Source organism: Polypterus senegalus, chromosome 12, assembly GCF_016835505.1.
Source record: "Polypterus senegalus isolate Bchr_013 chromosome 12, ASM1683550v1, whole genome shotgun sequence".
NCBI lineage: Eukaryota > Metazoa > Chordata > Cladistia > Polypteriformes > Polypteridae > Polypterus > Polypterus senegalus.
The window spans coordinates 90030385-90053952 of NC_053165.1; the positions used below are offsets into that span (position 1 = coordinate 90030385).

Here is a 23568-nt window from a genome sequence, read left to right on the forward strand (position 1 = left end):
ACTCGTTTTCATATAATGATTCACTTTTCAATTAAAACGAACGAGAATTGTGAGGCTCATTCTCTGGTAATGATTTGGTTCACAAATCAAATGAAAAAACATTATGCAACTTGTTCTCAGGTAGCGATTCGGTTTTTGAATCAAATGAATGAGAATGATGTGTCATTCCTGGGTAATGATTCAAGATTGGTAATCGTTTATTTGATTTTCATTCTTGGATAATGATTCACTTCATGAATCAAATGAAAAAGCCATTGTGTGACTTGTTTTTGTGTAATGATTCAGTTTGCAAATCAAATGAACGAAATTAGTGTCTCATTCAGTTTATGAATCAAATGAATGAGAACCGTTAGACTCATTCTTGAGTAATGAGTCAATCTGCAGATCAAATGAATGAGAAATTGTGAGTTTCATTCTTCGGTAATGATTCAGTACATGAATCAAATGAAAAGGCATTGTGTGACTCGTTCTCTGGCAATGATTCAGTTAATGTAGCAAATGTATGAGAATTGCATGCTTCAGTCTCGGGTAATGCTTCAGTTCAAATTTGAAAGAATCGGAGAATGATGCATGCTAGTGCAGTCAACAAGATGAAAAAAAAATCATTGAAATAGATCTGAAAGTAAATAATAATAATAATAATAGAAATTAAAATAATATTTTTATAAGGTTTAATTTTGTGTGACTAATTTGTTGAATAAATAAAGGGACGTATGTATTGTTTAAATACTGTATTTATATAATCTGTTTTAAACTGATTTCAATAACCACTTGTACAAAATAAACAACTGATGCATTGTCATATAAATGTGCTGTTGCTGTATTTCCCTTGTTTAATGAGAGAATCATCAGTGAGATTTCTCGCTTGCTTGTAATGGTTCAGTTTGACCATGAAGGTTTCCTAAGTGAAATACAGTGGAACCTCGGTTTGCGAGCATAATTCATTCCGGAAATGTGCTCACAATCCAAAGCACTCGTATATCAAAGCGAATTTCCCCATAAGAAATAATTTAAACTCAGATGATTCGTTCCACAACCCAAAACTATTCATATAAAAATGATTAATACAAAATATAAAGTAAAAATACATAAAACAAATTAACCTGCACTTTACCTTTAAAAAGAATCATGGCTGGTGTGAGCGAGTTTCTAAACTCCTGTGGGATTCCACCCAACGGGACGGAAGAGTGTCCCAAAGCAATCTCAGCCTCCCAGTGCTGTTGCAGTTCGCCGTATAAGTGCATCCAAAAAGATCGCAGACATGCTATAAGCGCCTGCTGTCGATGGGTTTTACAAGGAACATTATAAAGATCCCGCTACAATAAATAACAGTGCTGTTGCTGTTTCAAGTTGAATAAAGCTTGTGTTGTTAAAGTACTGAGACTCAGCTTCGTGTTTTGGGGCGCAAGATGGGGACTCGCACTTCACAGCGCACACACACACACACACACACACACACACAGTCACAATGCTGTAGTAAACAATATGCATTTGTACGGATGTTGACTATATGAGTGAGGCACACAGACTCAGACGGAGAATAGGAGACGATTGCTTTCAAGAGGAGAGAGAGAGAGACACGCGGGCGAGAGAGAGAGAGAGAGAGAGACAGAGACAGATGCTGCGCATGAGCAAGAGAGATAAGGAGAGAGAGCGAGAGAGAGACGCGCATGCGAATGAGCGAGGGAGCTAAATAAGGAGAGAGCGAGGGAGAGAGAAGGGGAGAGAGAGAGAGAGAGACAGACACACACACACACACACGAGAGAAGAACCATCAGCTCAGTTGTGATCACATGACGCTCAGCAGACAAAGTGTATCCATACTACTTGTATTGCAAGACATCGCTCGTTTATCAAGTCAAAATCTGTTAAAAATTTTGCTCGTCTTGCAAAACACTCGTAAACCAAGTTACTTGTAAACCGAGGTTCCACTGTAATAAAGATCGGGAATCTTATGGATGCTATTTACATATACAATTTAAATATTCATTTGTGAAAAGAAAGTCTCCAACTACATGATGCTTACACTACAGCACCTGTGTTGATCTCTACTCAATGGTTTAGTTTGTATTCAAAGATTGATCTCTGTGACTCATTGAAACCAAATTAATCATTTTTGAATCGTCCAGCACTGACTTTTAAGAAGTAAAGGGCTTTTGTGATTATTATAGGACTTTCTATTTATCTTGATTTTTCCTGTTTGTTTACTGACTGCATTTGTTTGCCTTGGGTTGACTTTTTATACCTGCATACCTTTGCATACCTATTTTGCCTTATTGATCTGCCTTCATTTTTCATATTTCTGTTGTTCTTCGTAAAAAAAAACCAATGTTTTATTTGTAACAATAATTCATTGGGATTTTTCCCTTAAACCAGAGATTTTTATAGTTTCCTCTTCCTTGAAGGGCTTTTTCGATCAGCTTGGGACAATTAGGGTTATTTTTGATCTCTGGAAGCCTGTTCTCTGTTTTCTGGGGAGCCTGGACAAGCCGAAAACCTGTCGGTAGAGTTTGGAGTCTGACTGCCTGGAGGGAGGCCTGTTTTGTGAGGCAGACTCAGTGAGTTCCTGGTCTGGCCTGTGCACTCTTTTTCTTGCAATTTTGTGCCACTGTGTTCACACCAATTTGCTCAATAAATAACAAAAAGAACACAATAAATGGAGAGGCAGAGTGAATGTGCAGGCAGGGGACTCAGCAGAGAAAAAGATTACCTGAGCCGCATGGACGGAGCAGTAGGAAATTGGAGTCAATGTCTTTGGCATTGGAGGGCGGCTGAGGAAGGAAATGGTGCCCAGGAGATGCTGAGATACACAATAGATTAGGGTACCAGCACCAGTGTTGATAAAATGTCAGCTGAATAATGACACGGTGAAGATCTACCAACATACTGTCACACAGGAGAACCACCAAAGCACAACATTAAAAGAGATCTCAACATCAAATATTCAACACCTAATGTAGAAGCACAAGTGAATATTGATAAATTTTTCTTCAGTGGGTAAGACCTAAATTGTATCTTCCAAAGTAATTGGTATAATTCATGATAATAATGAGGACTAATTAATATAGAGAAATGTACAAGTTCATGCGTCACAAAAAAATCAGTCAAAGGAGTCACTTAAAAGGGTTCTGCCAGCCTGGAGGGTTTTCTCTGGGCCCATCAACAGCCATCCATGGCCTCTCTCTTTCTCTCTGCTACCCTCACAGGATGTCATTTACAGCAATCTGGGTTTACTGTCCTTTAGTGGCCCCCATTCATCCACACTGGTATGCAGAGCTTCACTGTCTCTCCCACCCGTGCCTTCCCCACACTTCCACCCGTAACAAGAGTCGAGCCGTCCCTTGGTACTCCTGCTGAAAAGAAGATAAGAGGCCAAATTAACGTGAATTCAGGTTTTCTGACCCCACGTACCGTAAATAAGAGGTGTAGTTTCATGACTTGTGCTGGTCTTTTCATTCTGGATGCTGAGTCCATGGCTGTGGAGACTGCTGTTTTGTTTTTGTTTCTCCAGTTGCTGTGAAACTTCAAGCCATGACATGAAAGTGAAGCTGGCCTACGATTCACAGTTCTTTGGTTTCTTTTCCAGGTCAGGGCACCAACATTTAATAGTGCCTTGGGAATACATGAAGCGGAGCTGCTTAAACCAAAGTCCACTCTGATCAGCTTTATCTACCCAGCTCAAAACCCAGACCTCATGGAGAAGCTGGCGAAACAGAATGTCACAGTACTGGCAATGGATCAGGTGCCCAGGGTGACCATCGCTCAAGGATATGATGCATTGAGTTCCATGGCTAACATTGCAGGGTAAGAAGTTAATTTATATGAAGTAGACTGATTTTATGTATAGTGTCTCTGTCTGGAGATGATCCTGTTCAGTGGATGCAGTGGATTCTCCGTGATTGACAGGAGCCTGCTCAGCGCACGTCGCTCTACCACAGATGTCAAACTGTCCAACTCTGTGCCTACAATAGAGCCTGCCTTCCTCACCAGTTTGTCTAGGCGCGAGGCGTCCCTCTTCTTTATGCTGCCTCCCTAGCATACCACTGCGTAGAAGAGGAAACTCGCCACAACCGTCTGATAGAACATCTGCAGCATCTTATTGCAGATGTTGAAGGACACAAGCCTTCTAAGGAAGTATAGTCGGCTCTGTCCTCTCTTGTACAGAGCATCAGTATTGGCAGTCCAGTCCAATTTATCATCCAGCTGCACTCCCAGGTATTTATAGGTCTGCATCCTCTGCACAGTCACCTCTGATGATTACAGGGTCCAGGAAGGGCCTGGGCCTCCTGAAATCCACCACCAGCTCCTTGGTTTTGCTGGTGTTCAGGTGTAAGTGGTTTGAGTCGCACCATTTAACAAAATCCTTGATTAGGTTCCTATACTCCTCCTCCTACCCACTCCTGATGCAGCCCACGATAGCAGTGTCATCCATGAACTTTTGCATGTGGCAGGACTCTGAGTTGTATTGGAAGTCCTATGTATGTTAGCTGAACAGGACCGGAGAAAGTACAGTCCCCTGCAGTGCTCCTGTGTTGCTGACCACAATGTCAGATCTGCAGTTCCCGAGATGCACATACTGAGGTCTGCCTAAGTCTGGTCATAGGGGCAGCACTCTTAGCAGTGGGGTCCATATATTCCTTCACTTTCTGCACACTTTTTACAATATTGTAGATTTAATTTTTGATGGAGAAATTTTCCATTTTTACCCATCAATCTACTCTCCGTAACCCATAATGACAAAGTGAATACATGTCTTCAGAAAGGTTTGTAAATTAATTAAAAATCAAAAACTGAAATTTACAAAGCAATGAAGTTCTTGGAAAGTGAAGGAATCTGAATACTTTCTGAATCCACTGTATACACAAAAAAAATGGCATCGAAACAGGTATGTCTGATCCAAGGCCACTGTCCTTCAAAGAAAATCAAAACCAATTCCGCCTCCCTCTTGAAGCTCAGCAAATGGTTGCATAAGACAGTACCTTTGCACGAAAACGTTGTAAAAATGCAAGAAAAAAAACCCCAAGCCGACTGACTGAAATCTTTTTGTCCTGCAGGTATAAGGCAGTCGTCCTGGCAGCAAACAACTTTGGACGATTTTTTACTGGCCAGATCACAGCTGCTGGAAAAGTGCCTCCGGCGAAGGTAAACACAACCTGGGCGCCTCCGACTCCACTTCTGGTTACAATTAGTAAGACGTGTCCTGCTGCGGAGGTCATCTTGACAGAAAGGTGTGGGGTGGGCGGTGTGTTTGTGTGGGCGGACCTATGGATGGACACCAGACCCATCGGGATTACGAGACGTGAGCCACGCAAACACTGCCATTTTAGAAATGTTTGTAAGCCCTCTTAGAAACAAATTGCCTTCACATTCATAACCTATGAAGATTCAACAAATGGAAATGGCTGCCGGTGTGAGCTTTGCGATATTGAAAGGACAAGACTTTGTGTCACAATTTGGTTTTTTTTTTTGAGTAGTGTAGGGTGTCCTTGGTTTAAAGATCCTCAAACTATGGTCCAGGGGTTGGTGGCCTTGGATGTGGGCAGTGAGAAATTGATTGACAACTGATGATTAACATAATCAAATAAAAACATTAGAGAGGGCCCCGGCTTCTGCACTTGGGGGGGGGGCTGGCTTCATCCCAGGTTTTTGTCTTTACATTTGCCCCTGCCTCCAATTCAAAAAGGAGCATTGTGGATTCTATCCAGGCTGTGGAATGGTAGACCAGCTCTGGAGTATTTTTAGAGGAGGTGCAGGAGTACGTCCATTTGGTCTACATGTGTGCTTAGAGAACTATGACTGTGTTCTTGGAGGGAGTCTGTGGAGGGTGCTGGAAAACTAAGAGGTTTCAGGTCCTTAATAAGGGCTATTCAGTCCCTGTGAAAATAGTGTCTGTATTTTTGGAAAATCATCAGCACTGTTCCCAGTGGATGTGGGACTCCACTAGACACTTGTGTTGTTATTAAGGTGGATAATAATTCCAAAGCCCAATGAAGAAAATGTACTGATTAACAAAACCTCCATAGAAAATGCCTGTGTGACTATTCTGTGTGTAGATCAAAAGCGGAAGATGGTTCAGCTTACATGTCAGGTGTTTGCATCTTATTCAGCTTTATACATCTTTCTCATCACTTCCTTCTCACAGCAGCGAGACATTTTTGTTTTTGCAAATGTTGCAGAGCTGTGGCTAATCTTGAACAAGGCCTTCACACTCTAAACCGTACTTTGTGTTTCTGTGTTTGCTCCTGTTCTGTAGGTTTTGGTCATTGGTGGTGGCGTTGCTGGACTTGCAGCCGCAGGAGCAGCAAAATCCATGGGTGCAATCGTCCGAGGATTTGACACAAGGTAAGCCAAATGGTGGAGAAGATAAGTTAACAAGTCATCTGCTTATTGAATTCAGTCTATTCATTGAGTGACACTGTACAGTCCACCACCCTTCCATACTCGGCCAACTAACCTAACTTGTACATTTCTGAGACTTTGGGATGAAAGCTGATGTAGCTGGTGTAACCACAAGGGGCGCCACTGAGCCCAAACCACAGACACAATATTAACCAACACAATTCCAGTTTCAAATAAAAGGCTTTACTGTTGCCAACACTTTTCTAATTAAATTTCAGCCAAAATACTCAGATTCTCTTGCTCATTCTGCCTCCAGCTGAGTGCCACCCATTGTCTCTCGAAACTCTGACTCCCTGAGGCCAGGCCATGTGACGCAGGACTGCTTCCAGTATCCCGGGATTGGTCATCTGGAGGACTTCCGGGTCAGACGGAAACCCCCAAAACACCCTTGCAGCACCCAAAGACCCTGAGAGGGTGGTATTTCTGGACTTCAAGTGCATGGCACCCTGCGACTGTCTCAGTTAGGTTTGGCCTGGAGGAACATTACCACCTACTGCAGAGGGGTAATGAACTGCTCCTGGTACTCCCATTTGCTCGCTCCACTTATCACCCTTGAAGAATGTAAGGTGTTATGGCTGGGTCAAGTGTCAACTCCTGCCATTCTTCCACTATGGCCTCTCATCTGGGCAAGAAGTCATCCCCTGTCCTGGCCAGAATTCCCATCCTTCCTCTTGGGCCACTTACACTGGAGAAAAACCAATGTAAGTACAAGGAGAGGACAGACTGACAGAGAATGGATCTACGAAGCAGCAATGCTAAGCACTACACTGCCCCACGCCTCCTGTAACGTGCCTAACAGTATTGCAGTTACCTTAACATGTAGAGCATAAAATAATTTTGGGTACATTAGCTGCATTTTGGAAAGATTACTGACTTACACATACAAGTTAGAGGTTTCAAAGTTAAGTCTACTTGCTGGTCACTGCTTGCAGAGTATAGTGAGGTGTTACATGTGCAGGAACCCTGGCTGCTGAACATGGGATGGGGGTGGGTCCGGATGGCTGACTCTGGGCATATGAAGAAGGTGTGATGTTAGAAGAATGGAGACCATACACATCTATCTAGTCATGGTATTGTTTCATCTATTCAGTTTCATTGAAAGAATATTGGTCACTTATTCATCACAGTACAAGGTGAATGCTGTCTCTTACTGTTCCAGAAGTCAAGTGAAGGTTTCATTATATGCTAACAATCTGAAATCTTTCCCCCGGACCCATCCAACATCCATTGGTGAACACCTTGTGTTATACGGTAACACTCTGCCATCTGCATCACGGTTGTCTTAATGTATGGGCACTGGCCGGGGGTCATTATGTTGCTGATGCCTTTGTATGTTTCTGTTTTGCTATCAAAATGGTGCCCCCAGCACATTACTTTGCCCAGGGCCCTGTGATGCTGGTAAAACGGCCCTGATCTGCATCTGAGCCCATCACTTACATGGCCATATTCAGACATCTCTCCCCACTGCCGTCAGACCGTGCCCCATGCCAGTAAATCTTACTTTTGTGTTACACAACTTCTACCCATAGAGAATGTCAAGCTTGACACCTGTGGTTGCTGATCTTATCACCTGAGGATGTCAGATTCAAATTCATAGGGGCACAGGAGAGCCGATAGCCACGAATGCTTATCTGGAAGTACAAGGATCCTGCAAACAGGTGAGGGACTCATCTGTTTGGTGTCACATGATGTATGACGTCACCATAAAATGGAGAGGAAAAAGTATTAATTGCGGCCTAACTTGCCCTACCTATAAAGCCATTACATGGCCCCCCGAATTAATCTTTAAGAAAAAAGGGCAAGTTCAGGATACTTTCCAAATTAGAAACTGTGACGGAACGTCATCTTGGAGTTTTCTAATTTGACACCCCTGGCGATTTTTTTTCTAGTTGTGTAAATTGACATCCTTGGGTGACAAGATCAGCAACCACAGTCATCATAGCTATTAAATATAAAATGTACTAACTTAAAACTACAAAATGTCAAAGTTCAGAAGCAATATTTTTATGACCAAACTGTGAAATTTGTGAGCTGGAATGTCAAAGGTCTCAATCCTGAATTAAAGAGAGAGAAAGAATTCAGTCACTTAACAGATTTAAATGCCAAGATAGTATTTTACAGGAGACTCGCATAATAAGGACCAGTTTTGGCTGCAAAGGGATTGGCCAAACTTTTCACTCCAGCTATACAAAGAAAACCAGAGGTGTAGGAATCTTAATACACAGAACTCTCCCATTTGTAGCATCAGACATAATATGTGATCCTGAAGGATGATACAGTATGTCCTGGTGATGGGCAATTTATAATATGTTATGCCTGCCACCAGCTCCTGTGTCCAGGTGGGTTTCTGCCTTGTATCTGATGCTTTACTAGATTTCTCTACCTCTGAAGTGGAATTAGTGCTCTCAGAAATAGATAGTGTACAAAGAGGACAAAGACAAATGAAGGTTTGGGTCAACAGCACAACCCTATGTAATAATAATAATAAGGAGCTTTTCAGCATGAAGAAACATCTCTGTAGACACAAATCTGATAATAGACCGCCCAAGATGGCAACACTTCTGGTTAAACACAGGTCAGGCACAATGAGGTGGGTCCAGGTAGATATACACAGGAAGTGACATCAGAGGAGGAAGGGATGTCAATTATCAATCATCCAGCCTGCAGAGGGAGGAAGAGATCTTAGTATATAGCACCACCATGTGGATCGGTGAGGAATTACCACCACCAGAGTCTTTAAGCTGTCCTTATTGTGCACGTGTGTGACAAAGGTCAGATGTATTTTTTTTTTTGTCATTTTCTTTTAATGTTTTTCCATCCCTTTCAGACCAGCTGCTCTTGAGCAGTTTAAATCTTTTGGAGCAGAACCTCTGGAAGTTGATGTCGCAGAGTCAGGTGAAGGTGTGGGGGGCTACGCTAAGGAGATGTCCAAGGAGTTCATCGAAGCAGAAATGGAGCTTTTTGCTAAGCAGTCCAAGGATGTGGATATTATCATCAGCACTGCACTCATTCCAGGTGAATTCGGCACCCTGTAGCTCCTCAGCTGTTAGAAGCCTTGGCACTTTTCTTAAGCTTTTAAATCTAGAGACTGGCACAAAATGGTGTTTTTTGTTTGTGAATGCTGCCTTGAACCTTAAACCATTGTGTTCTGTTCTGATATTACTTGATCATCAAGCTCTTGGATGGACTCTTAGTGGTCAGGCTGGGGACCTTCTGTGCCCCATGTCCCCAGTTCCCTTTCTCCCAATATACACCCTTGAATGCAGTTACCACAGACCAAGCATGAATTCAAGATGAGCCTTCATAAATTGATTAATTGATGCTGCTACTGGCAGTAAATGAATAAATCGACAGTTAAGGCTTCCCATTTTGTTTGTCTGGGTTACCGAAGTGGGGGATCCCCAGCTACAAGCATCCATCCATCTGTTTACTGCATGAAGCCACTTAACCCAATTTTAGGGTTGTGGGGTGCTGGATGTAACCCCAGTGGTGTTTGGTATTGAACAACAAACCAAGCCACATGCCAATCCATTCATCCATACACTGGGCACCCATCTAAAGTGGGCATGTGAAAGACAATTACGAGCTGGCATTTCATTCCAGAAACTGTAGAATAAGGTGGTATTGGCAACTCCTTTCCCCACACCATGTTTAAACTTTTGTGGTGATGAAGGTCAGCGATAGCAATGAGCTCCTTCCAAAACACCAAATGTCCGATGATGTTTGCCAAAAGGCAGTGCCTCTTAAAATGCAATAAGAGCAGCCATGTGTTTTCAATTTGTAAATGAACGTTCAGGAATGTTGTTTTGCAATGCTCACCCTTTAACCCTACAACATGCTCCACTTTGCCATTTCCACAGGTAAAAAGGCACCCATTTTGATAACGCGGGAGATGATTGAGTCAATGAAGGATGGCTCAGTGGTGGTGGATCTTGCTGCTGAAGCTGGCGGCAACTTTGAGACAACAAGACCCGGGGAGCTCTATGTCCATAAGGTATGCGACTCGATCACTAAATCCACTTTTGCGTGCCCCCCAGAATGCTGCCAGAGTTGTTGCAGTTAAAGGAGTCTTCTCTACTCCTCCACATTTATCACTTTTTGAAATTAACAAAATTTAACCCACCTGTATATTGGTCTGTGACAGGGATACTCGGCTCCAGACCTGAGGTCCACAGTGGCTGAAGGTTTTTACTTTAGCCATTCCTTAATTATGACCCATGGCGGGGGTTTATGGGTTGTGGCTCGGGGTGTACTTAGTTTTAGTTAACTCGCATGTTACAATCTGTAACCCTTAACTGCCATTTGCCAACTGCCTTAACCAGCCATCAGCTAATACCAAGGTGCAAATGACAAAGGGACCATCTGCTCTCCAGCTGATGTGCTTCCATTTAAACCTGATAAAATGAAATCGGGGAGATCTTCACTTGTGGCTCCATCACCACTACCTGAATATTCTCAAGCTCCTTGGAATACCTGAATCACACAACCTCTTTTTTTATTCCTAGGGAGTGACACACATAGGATACACTGACCTGCCCAGCAGAATGGCCTCCCAGGCAAGCACTCTTTACTCCAACAATGTCTTGAAATTGCTGAAAGCCATAAGTCCTGATAAGGATCGTTTCTACTTCGAGCCTAAGGATGACTTTGACTATGGAACTATTGACCATGTTATCCGAGGGACAATGGTCATGCAGGTTTGTATCAAGAATTTGTTGTCTTTAACAGGGCCAAGAGAGTGCAATGGTTGTGTTAAGAGGGAACTATCTGTTTGCTGTATAGTGCCTTTCATATCTGTCTGTCTGAGTCTCCGTCTTTTGTAACACTCATTTTTTGTTCATCGCATCATTCATATCTTGTCTGCTTGTCATTCATTTTTAAATGGAACATTTCTTGTTATTTAATCATCTATTATATATACACAGTGATCCCTCGCTATATCATGCTTCGACTTTCGCGGCTTCACTCTATCGCGATTTTTTTCTCATACACGCCTACATCATGACGCATGCGCTTTCTGAGAACGTTTATCTAAGCCCTATGATGGCTCCTAAACGTGCTGCTTTTTCTAAGCCTTCTGACAATAAAACTAAGCGCCGGAGGAAGATGCTTACTATCCAGGAGAAGGTGAAACTCTTGGATATGATGAAAGGTGGCAATACTCTACAAAAGCCTCCTCACGCATATGAAAAGACAGCGCCAGCAACTGCCTATCAAGATGTTCTTCAGCCTCGCACCCAGACACCCACTGCCTACTCCTAGTACTTCTTCACTGAAGACAACGCACCTGCTGAAGATACTGCACCACCTCTGAAGACTCTCCTACTAAGGTCGTGCCTTCATAGGTTAGTGGTTGTGTGCAATTAAATGTACAGTACAATAATCTACTATATAAAAGCGTTCGGGATTGTCCTTCCGTCCCGTGAGTGCAAAGCGTTGCGGTATTCCGCTTATTACAGACTTACTACTTGCGGCTTGAGGTACGACGCGATGTGAGCAGAGTTCTGGTGCTCTCATTGTTCCCTTGGTTTTGTGCGCGATGCACTGGAAAAATAGACAAAATTATGTCTCTGGAAATAATTAATGTTGATGGAGTACAAATGCCTAACCGCGTAGTAAATATCAGGGGAGATGGTGCTTGCTTATTCTCATCTATAGCTTATTTAGTGCATGAAACTCCGTCTTTAGCGGTACAGATTTGGGCTGACATTGTACGACTTTGGACGGGCACTTGAGGGGATGAAAAAAAACTTAGGTTTTTGGGAGATGTTATGAATGGGCACTTTGATGTTCTCATTCCCTACACGTACATGCCTGATGTACACTTGGAGCGCACAAAAATTGAGGATAAAAGTCGGTCGCCTTAAAAGGCGAGTGCGCCTAGTAATATCATATTTGTAACATCTAATATGTCTTATTTTGTCTAATATATTGGGCAATACGAGTGTAATGGTGACTAAAGGGTGTTATTTCATGTCTAGAGGGCTCTAATAATGTTAAAAAACGTATTTAGAAGGTCGTAAACAGGTTTTCTATACTCTAACTGCGAAAATATTCAATTTATAAACAAAGAATCCTACTTCGGGAAAATTCATTTATCACGGTAGAGTCTGTAGTACTCCAGTCACACCTCAAAACACAGACATTCAAACTAAACAAATTGTTGTGCTTTAAATTAACTAAAGAGATCTTCATTTAGATCTTGATCTTTGTTTGTCCGTGAATTCCACGCATGCGTAGACCACCTTCCAGTTTAGTACGTTGTTGTTTACTCATGGATGTCAACAATGTGCCGGAATAATGAAAGAGGTGGTGGACAGTGTTACGCTGGTTAGCTCCTGAGGCCTGGTTAGAGAATGAGATTGCCGAAGATAAAAGGTACGTGCCTATGTAACATATGAATGAAAGAAAGACAGTGGGTAAAATGAATGACAACGTATCAGCACGTTCCGGAAATTATTCTTGTTACGTTCTAGCCGGCGAGTGCTGCGCATCTCACAGTTGTACCGTGGCTTGCTCACATGTCAGTGAAGTGATCCCTAATGATGCTTTAAAGAGCCTGGATACCTACAGTATGTGTCCCCCTTTTATAACCATTGCTCTGTGTATATTGCCTAACTTTTTGGATTGCCACAAAGCAACCTGCGAAATTGGAGAAAGGTTGAGAAGACATCGTGACAGGAAACGATAGCATCGTGAAAACGAGACAGACTGTGAACGGACAGAAGCAGAAATGCTCCTACACCACCACATAATTACGATTCGGACAGTGATTCCGAGTAGGCCATTCCTATCTAATCAATATCCAAGGGTTTTCTTTTGTAATTTTCTTTCCCTTATAAAAAAATCATAATGCTGTGCGATGAAGGGCCCAGTTCACGACTGGCAGCCACGTTTAAACAGGGAGGCCTTCACAGACAGCTTTAACACGCGCAATGTAGTTGGGGGCACATGGCTAGTATATATATACAGGTATATTGCTTTCCAATACCCTATAATACATTTAATGGCCACATTATTAGGTTCAAATGCTTGTTAACGCAAGTATCTTATCAGCCAATAACATGGCAGCAACTCTATGCATTTAGACCTGTAGACATTGTCAAGATGACCTGCTGACATTCAAAATCGAGTATCAGAATGCAGAAGAATGGTGAGCATGGCATGGTTGTTGGTGCCAGACAGACTGGTTTGAGTATTTCCAAAAACTGCTGATATACTGGGATTTTCATTCACAATCATTCCTGGAGTTTACAGAGAATGGGTCCAAAAAAGGAAAAATATCCAGTGAGTGGCAGTTCTCTGGGTGAAAATGCCTTGTTGATGTCAGAGGAGAACGGCCAGATTGCTTTGCGTTGATAAAAAGGTAACAGTAATGTAAATAAGCATTTATTATGACCAAGGTATGCAGAAGAGCATCTCTGAAAACACAACATGCCAAATCTTGAAGGAGGTGGGCTACAGCAGCAGAGGACCACACCGTGTGCCACTGCTGTCTGCTAAGAACAAGCAACCAAGGCTACAATTCACATGGGCTCACCAAAATTGGACAAAAGAAGATTGGAAAAACATTGCCTGGTCTAATGAGTCTCAAGCTCTGCTGTGACATTCGGATGGTAGGGTCAGAATTTGGCATCAACAACATGAAAACATGGATCCATGCTGCCTTGTATCAACGGTTCAGGCTGGTGGTGGCAGTGTAATGGTGTGGGGGATATTTTCTTGGCACACTTTGGGTCCATTAGTACCAGCCGAGCATCTTTTAAATACCACAGCCTTCCCAAGTATTGTTGCTGACCATGTCCACCAATTTATGACCGTAGTGTACAGTAATCCCTCGCTATATCGCGCTTCGACTTTCGCAGCTTCACTCTATCGCGGATTTTATATGAAAGCATAACTAAATATATAACGTGGATTTTTCGGTGCTTTGCGGGTTCTGCGGACAATGTGTCTTTTTACTTCCTGTACATGCTTCCTCAGTTGGTTTGCCCAGTTGATTTCATACAAGGGACGCTACTGGAGGATGACTAAGAAGCTAACCAATCAGAGAACACAGTTAAGTTCTCCTGACTGAGAAGCTAACCAATCAGAGCACGCAGTTAAGTTCCTGCCTGCTGAATGCAGTGTTAACCAGGAAGTCTCGTCTCGCCTCGCTCATTCAGCATCAACGTGTTTCGCTGTGTAAAGAGTTGTGCTCTTTTGTGTTTATCTGTGCATAGTCAAGCCCTTCATTATGGCTCCAAAATGATCTGCTTCTGCTTCAGGGGCCGTGCCCAAGCGCAAGAAGAAGGTGTTAATGATTGCCGAAAAGGTAAACGTTTTGGATTTGCTGAAGGCTACGATTCTTTTTATTTAAAAAGTAGGAAAGGAATATAAGATCTACGGCCGCAGTGTCCTTTTAACCAGGGTGCAAAACGAGTTGTAAGTGGATGTAATAAGGCAGTAGTCTGGATAGAATCTGCTTTAGGGATTTGGATTGAAGACTGCCAGAAGAAGAACAATAGCAGTGCTACACAAGCGCCTGAAGTGGCTCCTTTGGAAGAACTGTAACGCTCTCCTTTGTTGCGCAGTAAAATTAAACTCATTGTTATCGGACAAGTCATCGTGTCATTGTTGGTGAGTAACCATAATTAATTTTCTACTTACAGTACTTAGTACATATTATGCTGTATAACACTGCAGGGAATATTTATAAACAGTGTGGGAGAGTTTATAAGGACTTAAAATATATAAAAATAACCATACAAACATATGGTTTCTACTTCGCGGATTTTGTACTGTCTGGAACGCAACCCCCGCGATCAAGGAGGGATTACTGTACTTATCTTCTGATTGCTGCTTCCAGGAGGATAACATGCCATGTCACAAAGCTCAAATCATCTCAAACTGGTTCCTTGAATATGACAATGTGTTCACGATCCTCAAATGGCCTCCAGTCACCTTAGCTCAACCCACTTTTGGGATGTGGTGGAGCAGGAGATTCACATCATGGATATGCAGCCGACAAATCTGCAGCAACTGCGTGACGCTATCATGTCAATATGGACCAAAATCCCTCAGGAATGTTTCAGCACCTTGTTGAATCAATGCCACAAAGAATTGCAGCAGTTCTGAAGGCAAAAGGAAGTCCAACCCGGTACTAGCCAGGTATACCTAACAAAGTGGGCAAGAAGTGCAAATTGCTTTTTATCAACCCTATCATATACATTGAATGTAGTATCATTCCAGACATTCTATACAGCACTCTGTCGATCTAGGCTTTTATTTGTAGCGTCTATCTACTGATGTGTTTTTTTTTTAGCAATGCCTTTCAATGTCTTTCTATCCTTCTATTATATGTAGCACCTTTCATCAAGTGTATCTGTACATTGTATAGAGGGTCATTCCTATCTATAATCCTCTAGACATTCTCCATAGTGCCCTATCTGTCTAAACTTTGTCTATCTGTGCTTCATCTTCCCTTTATGAATGTAAATCAAAATTGTCAGTCAAGATGAATGCAGATGAGGGGTTCCAGAACATCATTTTGGATGTCCAAAGCCTAAATAGTAAAAGCAATGTCAAGAGTAAACGGAACAGTGGAAAAATGACGATTTTAAAATGCTGAAAGAAACCCAGACACCGGAAGAATTTACTGTGGCACAGGTATAAGAAGCTGCTCCCCAAGTTAGTTTTCCTTGGCACTTGCTGTGAAAATATCACACTCATTGTGAACCAGATAAGGAGATCATGGTCACATTGACTCTGAGTGATGGAATAAATGGGGGGCTTAGGCTGAGCACTGTTTTAGGTGTTGTAATTCTTTTTATTTGTTCTGCTGACCACTGCATAAAATATGCAATACTTAATTTTATTTTTTTTTATACAGGAAGGCAAGAACTTATTTCCTGCTCCTTTGCCGAAAACGCTTCCCCCATCTGCTCCTTCTAGACAGAAGTCGGTTTCCGAGCTGGAAAAAGAAAAGCAAGCTGACATTTCCCCATTTCGAAAAACAATGACCTCTGCTGGCATCTATACAGCAGGTAAAGTGCAAGTTCAGTTTTCCACTCTTTGATTTTGGTCGGCACACCGGGCTAGGATGCTGCAAATAGCTGGCAGTGGGCAACAATTCTGGGATACTCGCCTTAGAAGCATCCATATCTACCAGCAAATAAAAAGTAAAAATTAAAATGGGTAAAAGAAAGCAGGCATTGTATGGAAAGTGACTGGAGAAATTATGGTCAACATCCCAGGAGTCGTCTTTTCACTGTTGCAGATGACACTGAGTGTATTGGTGTATTTAAGGAAGAAGGCAACGGAGTACCTGTGTTTGTCAGATTCTCTGATGTCCTTATTGTCTTCTACATCTGATCCGGCAGGCCATTTGTTTCTTTTTCTGTTCTGATCAGATTCATTTCACCACATCCTCTAAAAGACACAATGGTTGTACACCTTTTGTTTATCACATACTTGTGGCAGCTCTTCCAGTGATAGAATGATATGCTTGGCATAGAATCAATGAGGGAAGCGGTGGTGGAACTACAGAGGTAGCAGCGCCTCAGCTGTCTTCCTTCCTGATGGTGGCCACAAACTGGCAATAATTGAAGTAGAAAGAAAAAGAAATTTTTATTTCACTCCTTGAGTTCCAAACTTAAGGACACTGATTGGCCATGCCACACATTATTTCTTTAAAGCTGTGCTTCACACAGCAGGCATGTCTTGTTTTTTTGGTATCCAATCAGTGAAATGGCTCACACTTTTTTTTTTTCTTCCATTAAGAAAATAGACACACCTTGTAAATAGCAATAAATCTTCTTCTTATTCCTATTCTTTATCTTATTATTTTACAAGGCCTCGTATGTTTTCTGACTCTTGGAGGGCCCAACATTAGATTTAATTTCCTCTGCATTCGGCCTGCACTGTCTTCCCTCATACAGACCCCAAGTGTTGCCACTGAGACTCAAAGATCAATTTTAAGCAATTTTGTAATGACACAAAATATGCAAACTGGTGACCCACACCAGACTCACAGGGACTCTAATGCAATGACCTGTACACTTTGTGCTTAACATATGATCAAATGGACGATTCCAGTTGGAGTCTGAAGTTGGTGAGTGATTGTAATCTCTTTAGTTTCAGTCATCCATTGTACAATCTCTTCCTAAGTGGTAACATGAGAACAAATGTCAAATAAAAATAAGGGTTGAAGATCCTATTTAAAGTAATATATAATCAAATACTCACACAGCTACAGGGAAAGATTGATCCGTTGCAGTATGATTTTCAACCAAATGTGGGCACCTATGAGAGCATACAGCACTCCAAACCCATATAGCAAACAGGATTAACAGACTAGAAGGAACATATTTCTGCTTCATTGACTTTGTTAGGGTGTTTAGCAGAGTCAACCATGAGATCCTGATGGAAACCCTTCTGAAAAGAGGAATCTGTGAGAAAGATGTTAATCTGACAGCGGATATATACAATAACCAACAAGACTTTTTGAAAATGGACTTAAAGCAACAACATTTTAAAGAGTGTATTCTTTCACCTTTGCTGTTTAACACCTATACTGATGAGACTGTTTGTGAAGATATAAGGAGTCCCAGCATATGATGATAAGAGAGACAGGAGAGGTTAGGATGCCACCACATCATGAACCAATATTCTCTTGCATGTTGGAGGACCTTCTTGCAGGTCTGGACACAGGTTGAGGGTCTTGGTCAATGGCCCAAAGGAGTGGAATCCCTTCTGGCATTTATGGGATTCGACCTGGCAACCTTCAGATTTGCTGGTGCAGATTCCTAGCCTTGGAGACACCACTCCACGCAATGATGAGAAGAAGATTCAACTAATAAGCTCTGCAGATAATATGGTACTGGTAGTGGAAATTGAAGAAGACATCAACCAATTACTAAAAGAAGCAGCTGAATAATGAAAAAAGTTCTCCATCCAAATGAATACAAAAAAATGAAAGCCATAATCGTACCAAACAAAGGGCACAAAGAAATAATGCAGACCCTTGACAAAGAATTAAACAAGTCTAACTTACAATGCCTCGGAATTTGGATAAATGAAAACCTAAATAACAATGTGGATGTCCGTGCTGGAATAGTCAAAGCTAAGCAGAGTTTCTGAAGACGTACAGTAGGGAATTGATGAAAAACAACCTACCTCTGAACACAAAGAAAAAGAAACTGCTACTTTCACAAGTATGGTCCTCTCTACAGTATGGCATACATTGGCACTTAGGAAGAAAATAACAGCTTTTGAATTCTGTTACTACAGAAAAATGCTATATAGAAAAATAGCTGTATAAAGAATACTACAAACAGAAAAGCATAATCTTTTAATGGCTAGTAGCACCAAAACTAATGATCCCCTCCCTTATCTAAATTCTCAATGTCTTCCCCCCTTTGGGACTAATTAAAGCCCCACCCGACTGTCAAATCAGATATCATGACTTCACACAGATCAACAAAGAAATCATTAGGATGGTGTACCTATAATAATTAACATTGATTAAACAGCAATACACAGGTACAGAGCAATAGCCATAACAAAAGTGGAATACAAGAAAAGTCTTGCATTACTTGCATTCCATACCTCTCATTGATCCTGGAAGGCACATTCGTGGGTGGAAAAAGTACTTTGCTCCAGGTAGTTTGTGCACCTTCCTGGGGAGTGGTTACTATCACTTCACCCAGGAAGTACTTTCTATTTCATGTTCCAATTCTTCATTTAATAAATGAACAAAATCATCCACTGGTGGAGCTTGCAGTCCAACAATTTTGCACAGTCATTTGTATAAATGCTCTGAATTGAAGGTAGTAGGCAACAAAACACCTGTCCAAGGCACAACAATGTAATTAAGAGAATAGTTCTTACTCCAACAAACATACAGTAACTCCTCATGATTTTTAAATGAAACCAACCCCAATAATACTCATCCTTTCCAACCTTGACCTTACTCATAGCTTGTAAGAAGGATCTTTTAGGTGTAATGTAACTCAGAATAAATGTACAGCACTCATTTCCAAATATCTAACAGACTCCTCCTTTCTCAGCTAGTAACTAATCTAGCACCTGTCTGTTTTGCCAAGTCATGCGGCTAGTGGTATCCATCTGTTCTCCTAATGCTGTCAGAGCTGAGTGAGCATAATTAATGAATCCTGTACAGAAATGGAATTCCATGTTTGCTGTATTCAGTACTTCTCTAGCTGTATACATATTGTATTTACATTCCTCACTTCTCATGTTACTTCTCTTAATTCTTAGTAAAGACTTATTCCTGCCTTGGAAATCAGTCATGCCAGCTGCAATCATAATATGCTGTGTTTTTTTTTTTTTTTAAGAAGTCCCTTCATAATGACCTAAGTGTTTCTACTGTAATCCTTTTCTATGTCTAATATTGGTCTACACTCATTTCAGGAACAAATTATCAAAATTGACCCATATCTTTCTAAACTCTAAATATGATGATATCTTAATCAACTACTTAATCAATGTTACAGGTACCCTTTTTTTAAAGTAGCTATTTAACGTACCTAACTCTGTATTTTCATCTGCAATCAGATCATTTAATAACGCTGTTGGTGGCGACACAGACAACACAAGTATTTACTTAGGTCACTACCTTATGTTGCCAATGGTGTGCACAACAATGAGCAAAGACAGAGTCCTCATACACACAACCATACTTGCATTCTCATGCTAGGTTACTACATTTATCACATTAAAGCAAACAGCTACCTTGCTGAAAGTAGGTGGCAATCCTCCCTTCGGAAAATGTCAGCACTACTATCCGTCACTGACTCTGCTCTGAGGTCACATTTAAAAGCTTCTCATTAAGGTTAACATCTTCTGTAACCAGCTGGGGTCTTCATTGTGTCAGCAGATGCTTAACCTCTCCCCCATATCAATTATTTCATGGTTCAAATCCTCTTTGAAAGATATTGCCAAAGCAAAGGATGTCAAAATCTGGAACTCTTGATTTGATGAACGGAATTCTGGTCTGGATGCCATGCAGGCTGCCCTCTATGATTTGGAACCCACGATAACCGCTTTGGTATCAACGGTCACCAGGGCTTGTTTGCTGTAGGGAACTGTGATCCCTTTAACTGGAACTTGAATCTGTTGTGACAAGCAGAAGTCCAGTGGTCAATTAACTTGTACAATTTTTATTTTTATACTGTATTGAGGATTTGTTCTGTTCTGTGCATTGTATTATATTGAGCCCCTTCTTTCTGACACCCACTGCACGCCCAGCCTACCTGGAAAGGGGTCTCTTTTTGAACTGCCTTTCCCAAGGTTTCATCCATTTTTTCCCAACAAGGGTTTTTTTGGGAGTTTTTCCTTGTCTTCTTAGAGAGTCAAGGCTGGGGGGCTGTCACGAGGCAGGGACTGTTAAAGCCCATTGTGGCACTTCTTGTGTGATTTTGGGCTACTGTGCAAAAATAAATTGTATTGTAATTAGTTGATGGCCTGGTCCACGGCTTGATTCCCCTCTCTGGCATGGCTTGTCTCCTCTTGGTGTCAGATGGCTCTCTGCAGACCTTTATCACAGCCCAATCTCCAGGTTCAGATTCCCAAGTGTTGCTATTTCCAATATGTTAGGAAGAGCAGTTTCTACCTGAAGGTACAAAGAATCAAATAGTTTCTCTCAATATTGGTCCGTATTGCAATTCTTCATCTGTAGTTACTTCTGGATCCCAAAAATATCTCATGAGGTGTTAGACCTGTTTTGTTGGGGGTACCCGTTATTAACAATAACGCCAGCAGTAAAACAGATGAGCAATTTCCATCCAGTTTGTGCTTGTTCCTTGGCCTTGCAAACAGTTGAATGACCATAACAGCAAATGCTAGATTCCTTATCTCTTATATGTATTAATCTATTAAACCTGCTCAATCCAGTTTTTTGAAATCACAATGTACTGCAGTATATCCTGATAGTATCAGTTCTACACCAGGAACGAGGAATAAGCAAATGGGACCCTCACATTAATGTGTATGTGTCTGAAATGTGTGAGAAAACCAGGTGAGAACATACAAACCCCGCAAAGAGTGTGTCCAGGCCAAGATTCAAACTTGGAGTTGTGAGTTCACAACATCAAGATGCTGCCTTGGCCTCATTACCAGAAAGTAAATATCACTAAAACTTATTTTTTTCATTTTTTTGCTAGGTTTGTCTGGAGTCCTTGGTTTGGGAATGGTGTCCCCAAATGCTGCTTTTACTCAGATGGTCACCACTTTTGGACTGGCTGGAATCGTGGGCTATCACACAGTCTGGGGTGTCACTCCAGCACTCCATTCACCCCTCATGTCTGTCACCAATGCAATCTCAGGTTAGAAAGTGTTGAATTCATATCATTCTGTTATATCTTTGATAAAAAGTGATTTCCTGAAGGTCTTCTCTTCCCCTACAGGTCTTACAGCTGTCGGTGGGCTAGTGCTGATGGGGGGTGGCTATACCCCTTCCAGTTTCCCAGAAACCCTTGCTTTGCTTGCTGCTTTTGTGTCTTCTGTCAACATTGCAGGTCAGAGCTGTTCAATTCCAGTTATTTCTAATGTTTCAAACATTACTGCATTTAATTCACTAATCTTATTCTTTCAGGTGGCTTCCTAATTACTCAAAGGATGCTCGACATGTTTAAACGTCCTACTGACCCTCCAGAATATAACTACCTGTACATTTTACCTGGAGCTGTCTTTGTTGGAGGGTACGGAGCATCTGCTGCAAGTGGTTACAGCATTGAGCAGGTGAGTGTCACCGTAAAAGAGTGGTGGGATCTCAGCAGGCCTCTGGGGTGACTAAAAGTTTGACCAGGTACGTCCTACTCGATTACTCACACATCATCTTTACTGGGAATAATGACATTTGATTGATCTGTCTGTGGAGAGCATGGACAAATTAAATTATCAATTGTAATGTTGGTCTCGTCCCAAAATCTCCTGCAGCCACTTTGCTCAGGTGTCTTTAGAACCTAAGATGAGGAGAAACAGAGTTTGAGATTTGTATAGAGGAGGGATGGCCTCATAAGGAATCATACAGTCACCAGTGGATGGACATTCACTTTTTCACAAAACTCCTAATATGAATACCAGAGTATATTGTAGTACTCAATACTATTCATGCACATCTTTTGTGTATTTTAGGGTTTTGTTTTTTGTTTTTTTTGACTAAAGGATTTTTGTCTATCTTGACTTAATTTGATAAAGCTTATTTTAATGCTGTCTTCGAGATGCATAACATGATCCCATTTTTCACAAATGTTTTAATATAAAAGCATGTCGACTTTGTAGTGCGCTACCCCTCGGCAGATACTCTACACCTCAATTCTTATCACTTATTTTTTCCATGTAGACCCATAGTGTGTTTTTTTTCTTCCTTTTGGATTTCAGACTCCTTTTGCCTTTAACTTCTGCTTAACGTCTTCCCATTTGATTCTTCTTTGCCTGACTAATTTCATTCTCCTGGTTTTGACCGTTTCCTGTCTATGATTTTGACTTTGGCTAAGAAATCAGAACCTCTGTGCCTGCATTTATCAAGCATCTTAGAGATGGAAAATGCTCCCAACTGGCTCAAAAATCTCAGTAATGTGAATTTGGTCTTACTCTTAAGAGTAATAGTAATAGCATTTTATCAGTTTTCTGAATTTAGGAAACTTGTTCTAACTTCACGGCCAAAAAAAAAAACAACATTACCAACACTTCCACTGGTGGAGAAAAATGCAACTTCGTAATGGCAATAATTTGGGTATGACACAACCAAACGTTTCTCAAATTTTGCACCAAACATCGAGCACCCACCCATACAACATGTGAGGTAATTGTAGATTTACACATTTACCAACCACACAAGGTAAGGTAATGTTAAAGCAGGCTGCATTTATGCAAATAACTGTTTTTCCTGGATTTTTTGGTGTGACTCACAACATGCACATAAAGGTAATTGCCTGAAGTGTGTATGAGCACACATACGATTTCAAGCGATATCACAAATCGACACATAGGATGCAAACTGTATAATTTTTGCTGTTGTTCCGAAATGGCAATAATTACGTGCAGCTTAGTGCAATATCCTGCCTTATTATGTTTCCCTTCTTCTACTACTGGTACTACTACTTTGAATATTTAATATCTTTTTTGGCAAAGCTTTAGTAATAGTATCAAAAAACTACAAAACAT

General features: G+C 41.4%; 1 protein-coding gene across 1 annotated transcript in view; it reads left to right on the forward strand.

Annotated features, from left to right (window-relative positions):
* Positions 1-23568, forward strand: part of LOC120541339 (NAD(P) transhydrogenase, mitochondrial-like) — a 59683-nt gene that overhangs the window by 14861 nt on the left and 21254 nt on the right. The window contains exons 3-12 of the mRNA XM_039772862.1: positions 3587-3804; positions 5055-5142; positions 6254-6342; positions 9227-9414; positions 10260-10393; positions 10905-11096; positions 16271-16424; positions 21564-21725; positions 21807-21917; positions 21995-22140. Of these exons, the coding sequence (XP_039628796.1) occupies positions 3587-3804; positions 5055-5142; positions 6254-6342; positions 9227-9414; positions 10260-10393; positions 10905-11096; positions 16271-16424; positions 21564-21725; positions 21807-21917; positions 21995-22140 (1482 nt within the window). The remainder of the gene's footprint in view (positions 1-3586; positions 3805-5054; positions 5143-6253; positions 6343-9226; positions 9415-10259; positions 10394-10904; positions 11097-16270; positions 16425-21563; positions 21726-21806; positions 21918-21994; positions 22141-23568) is intronic.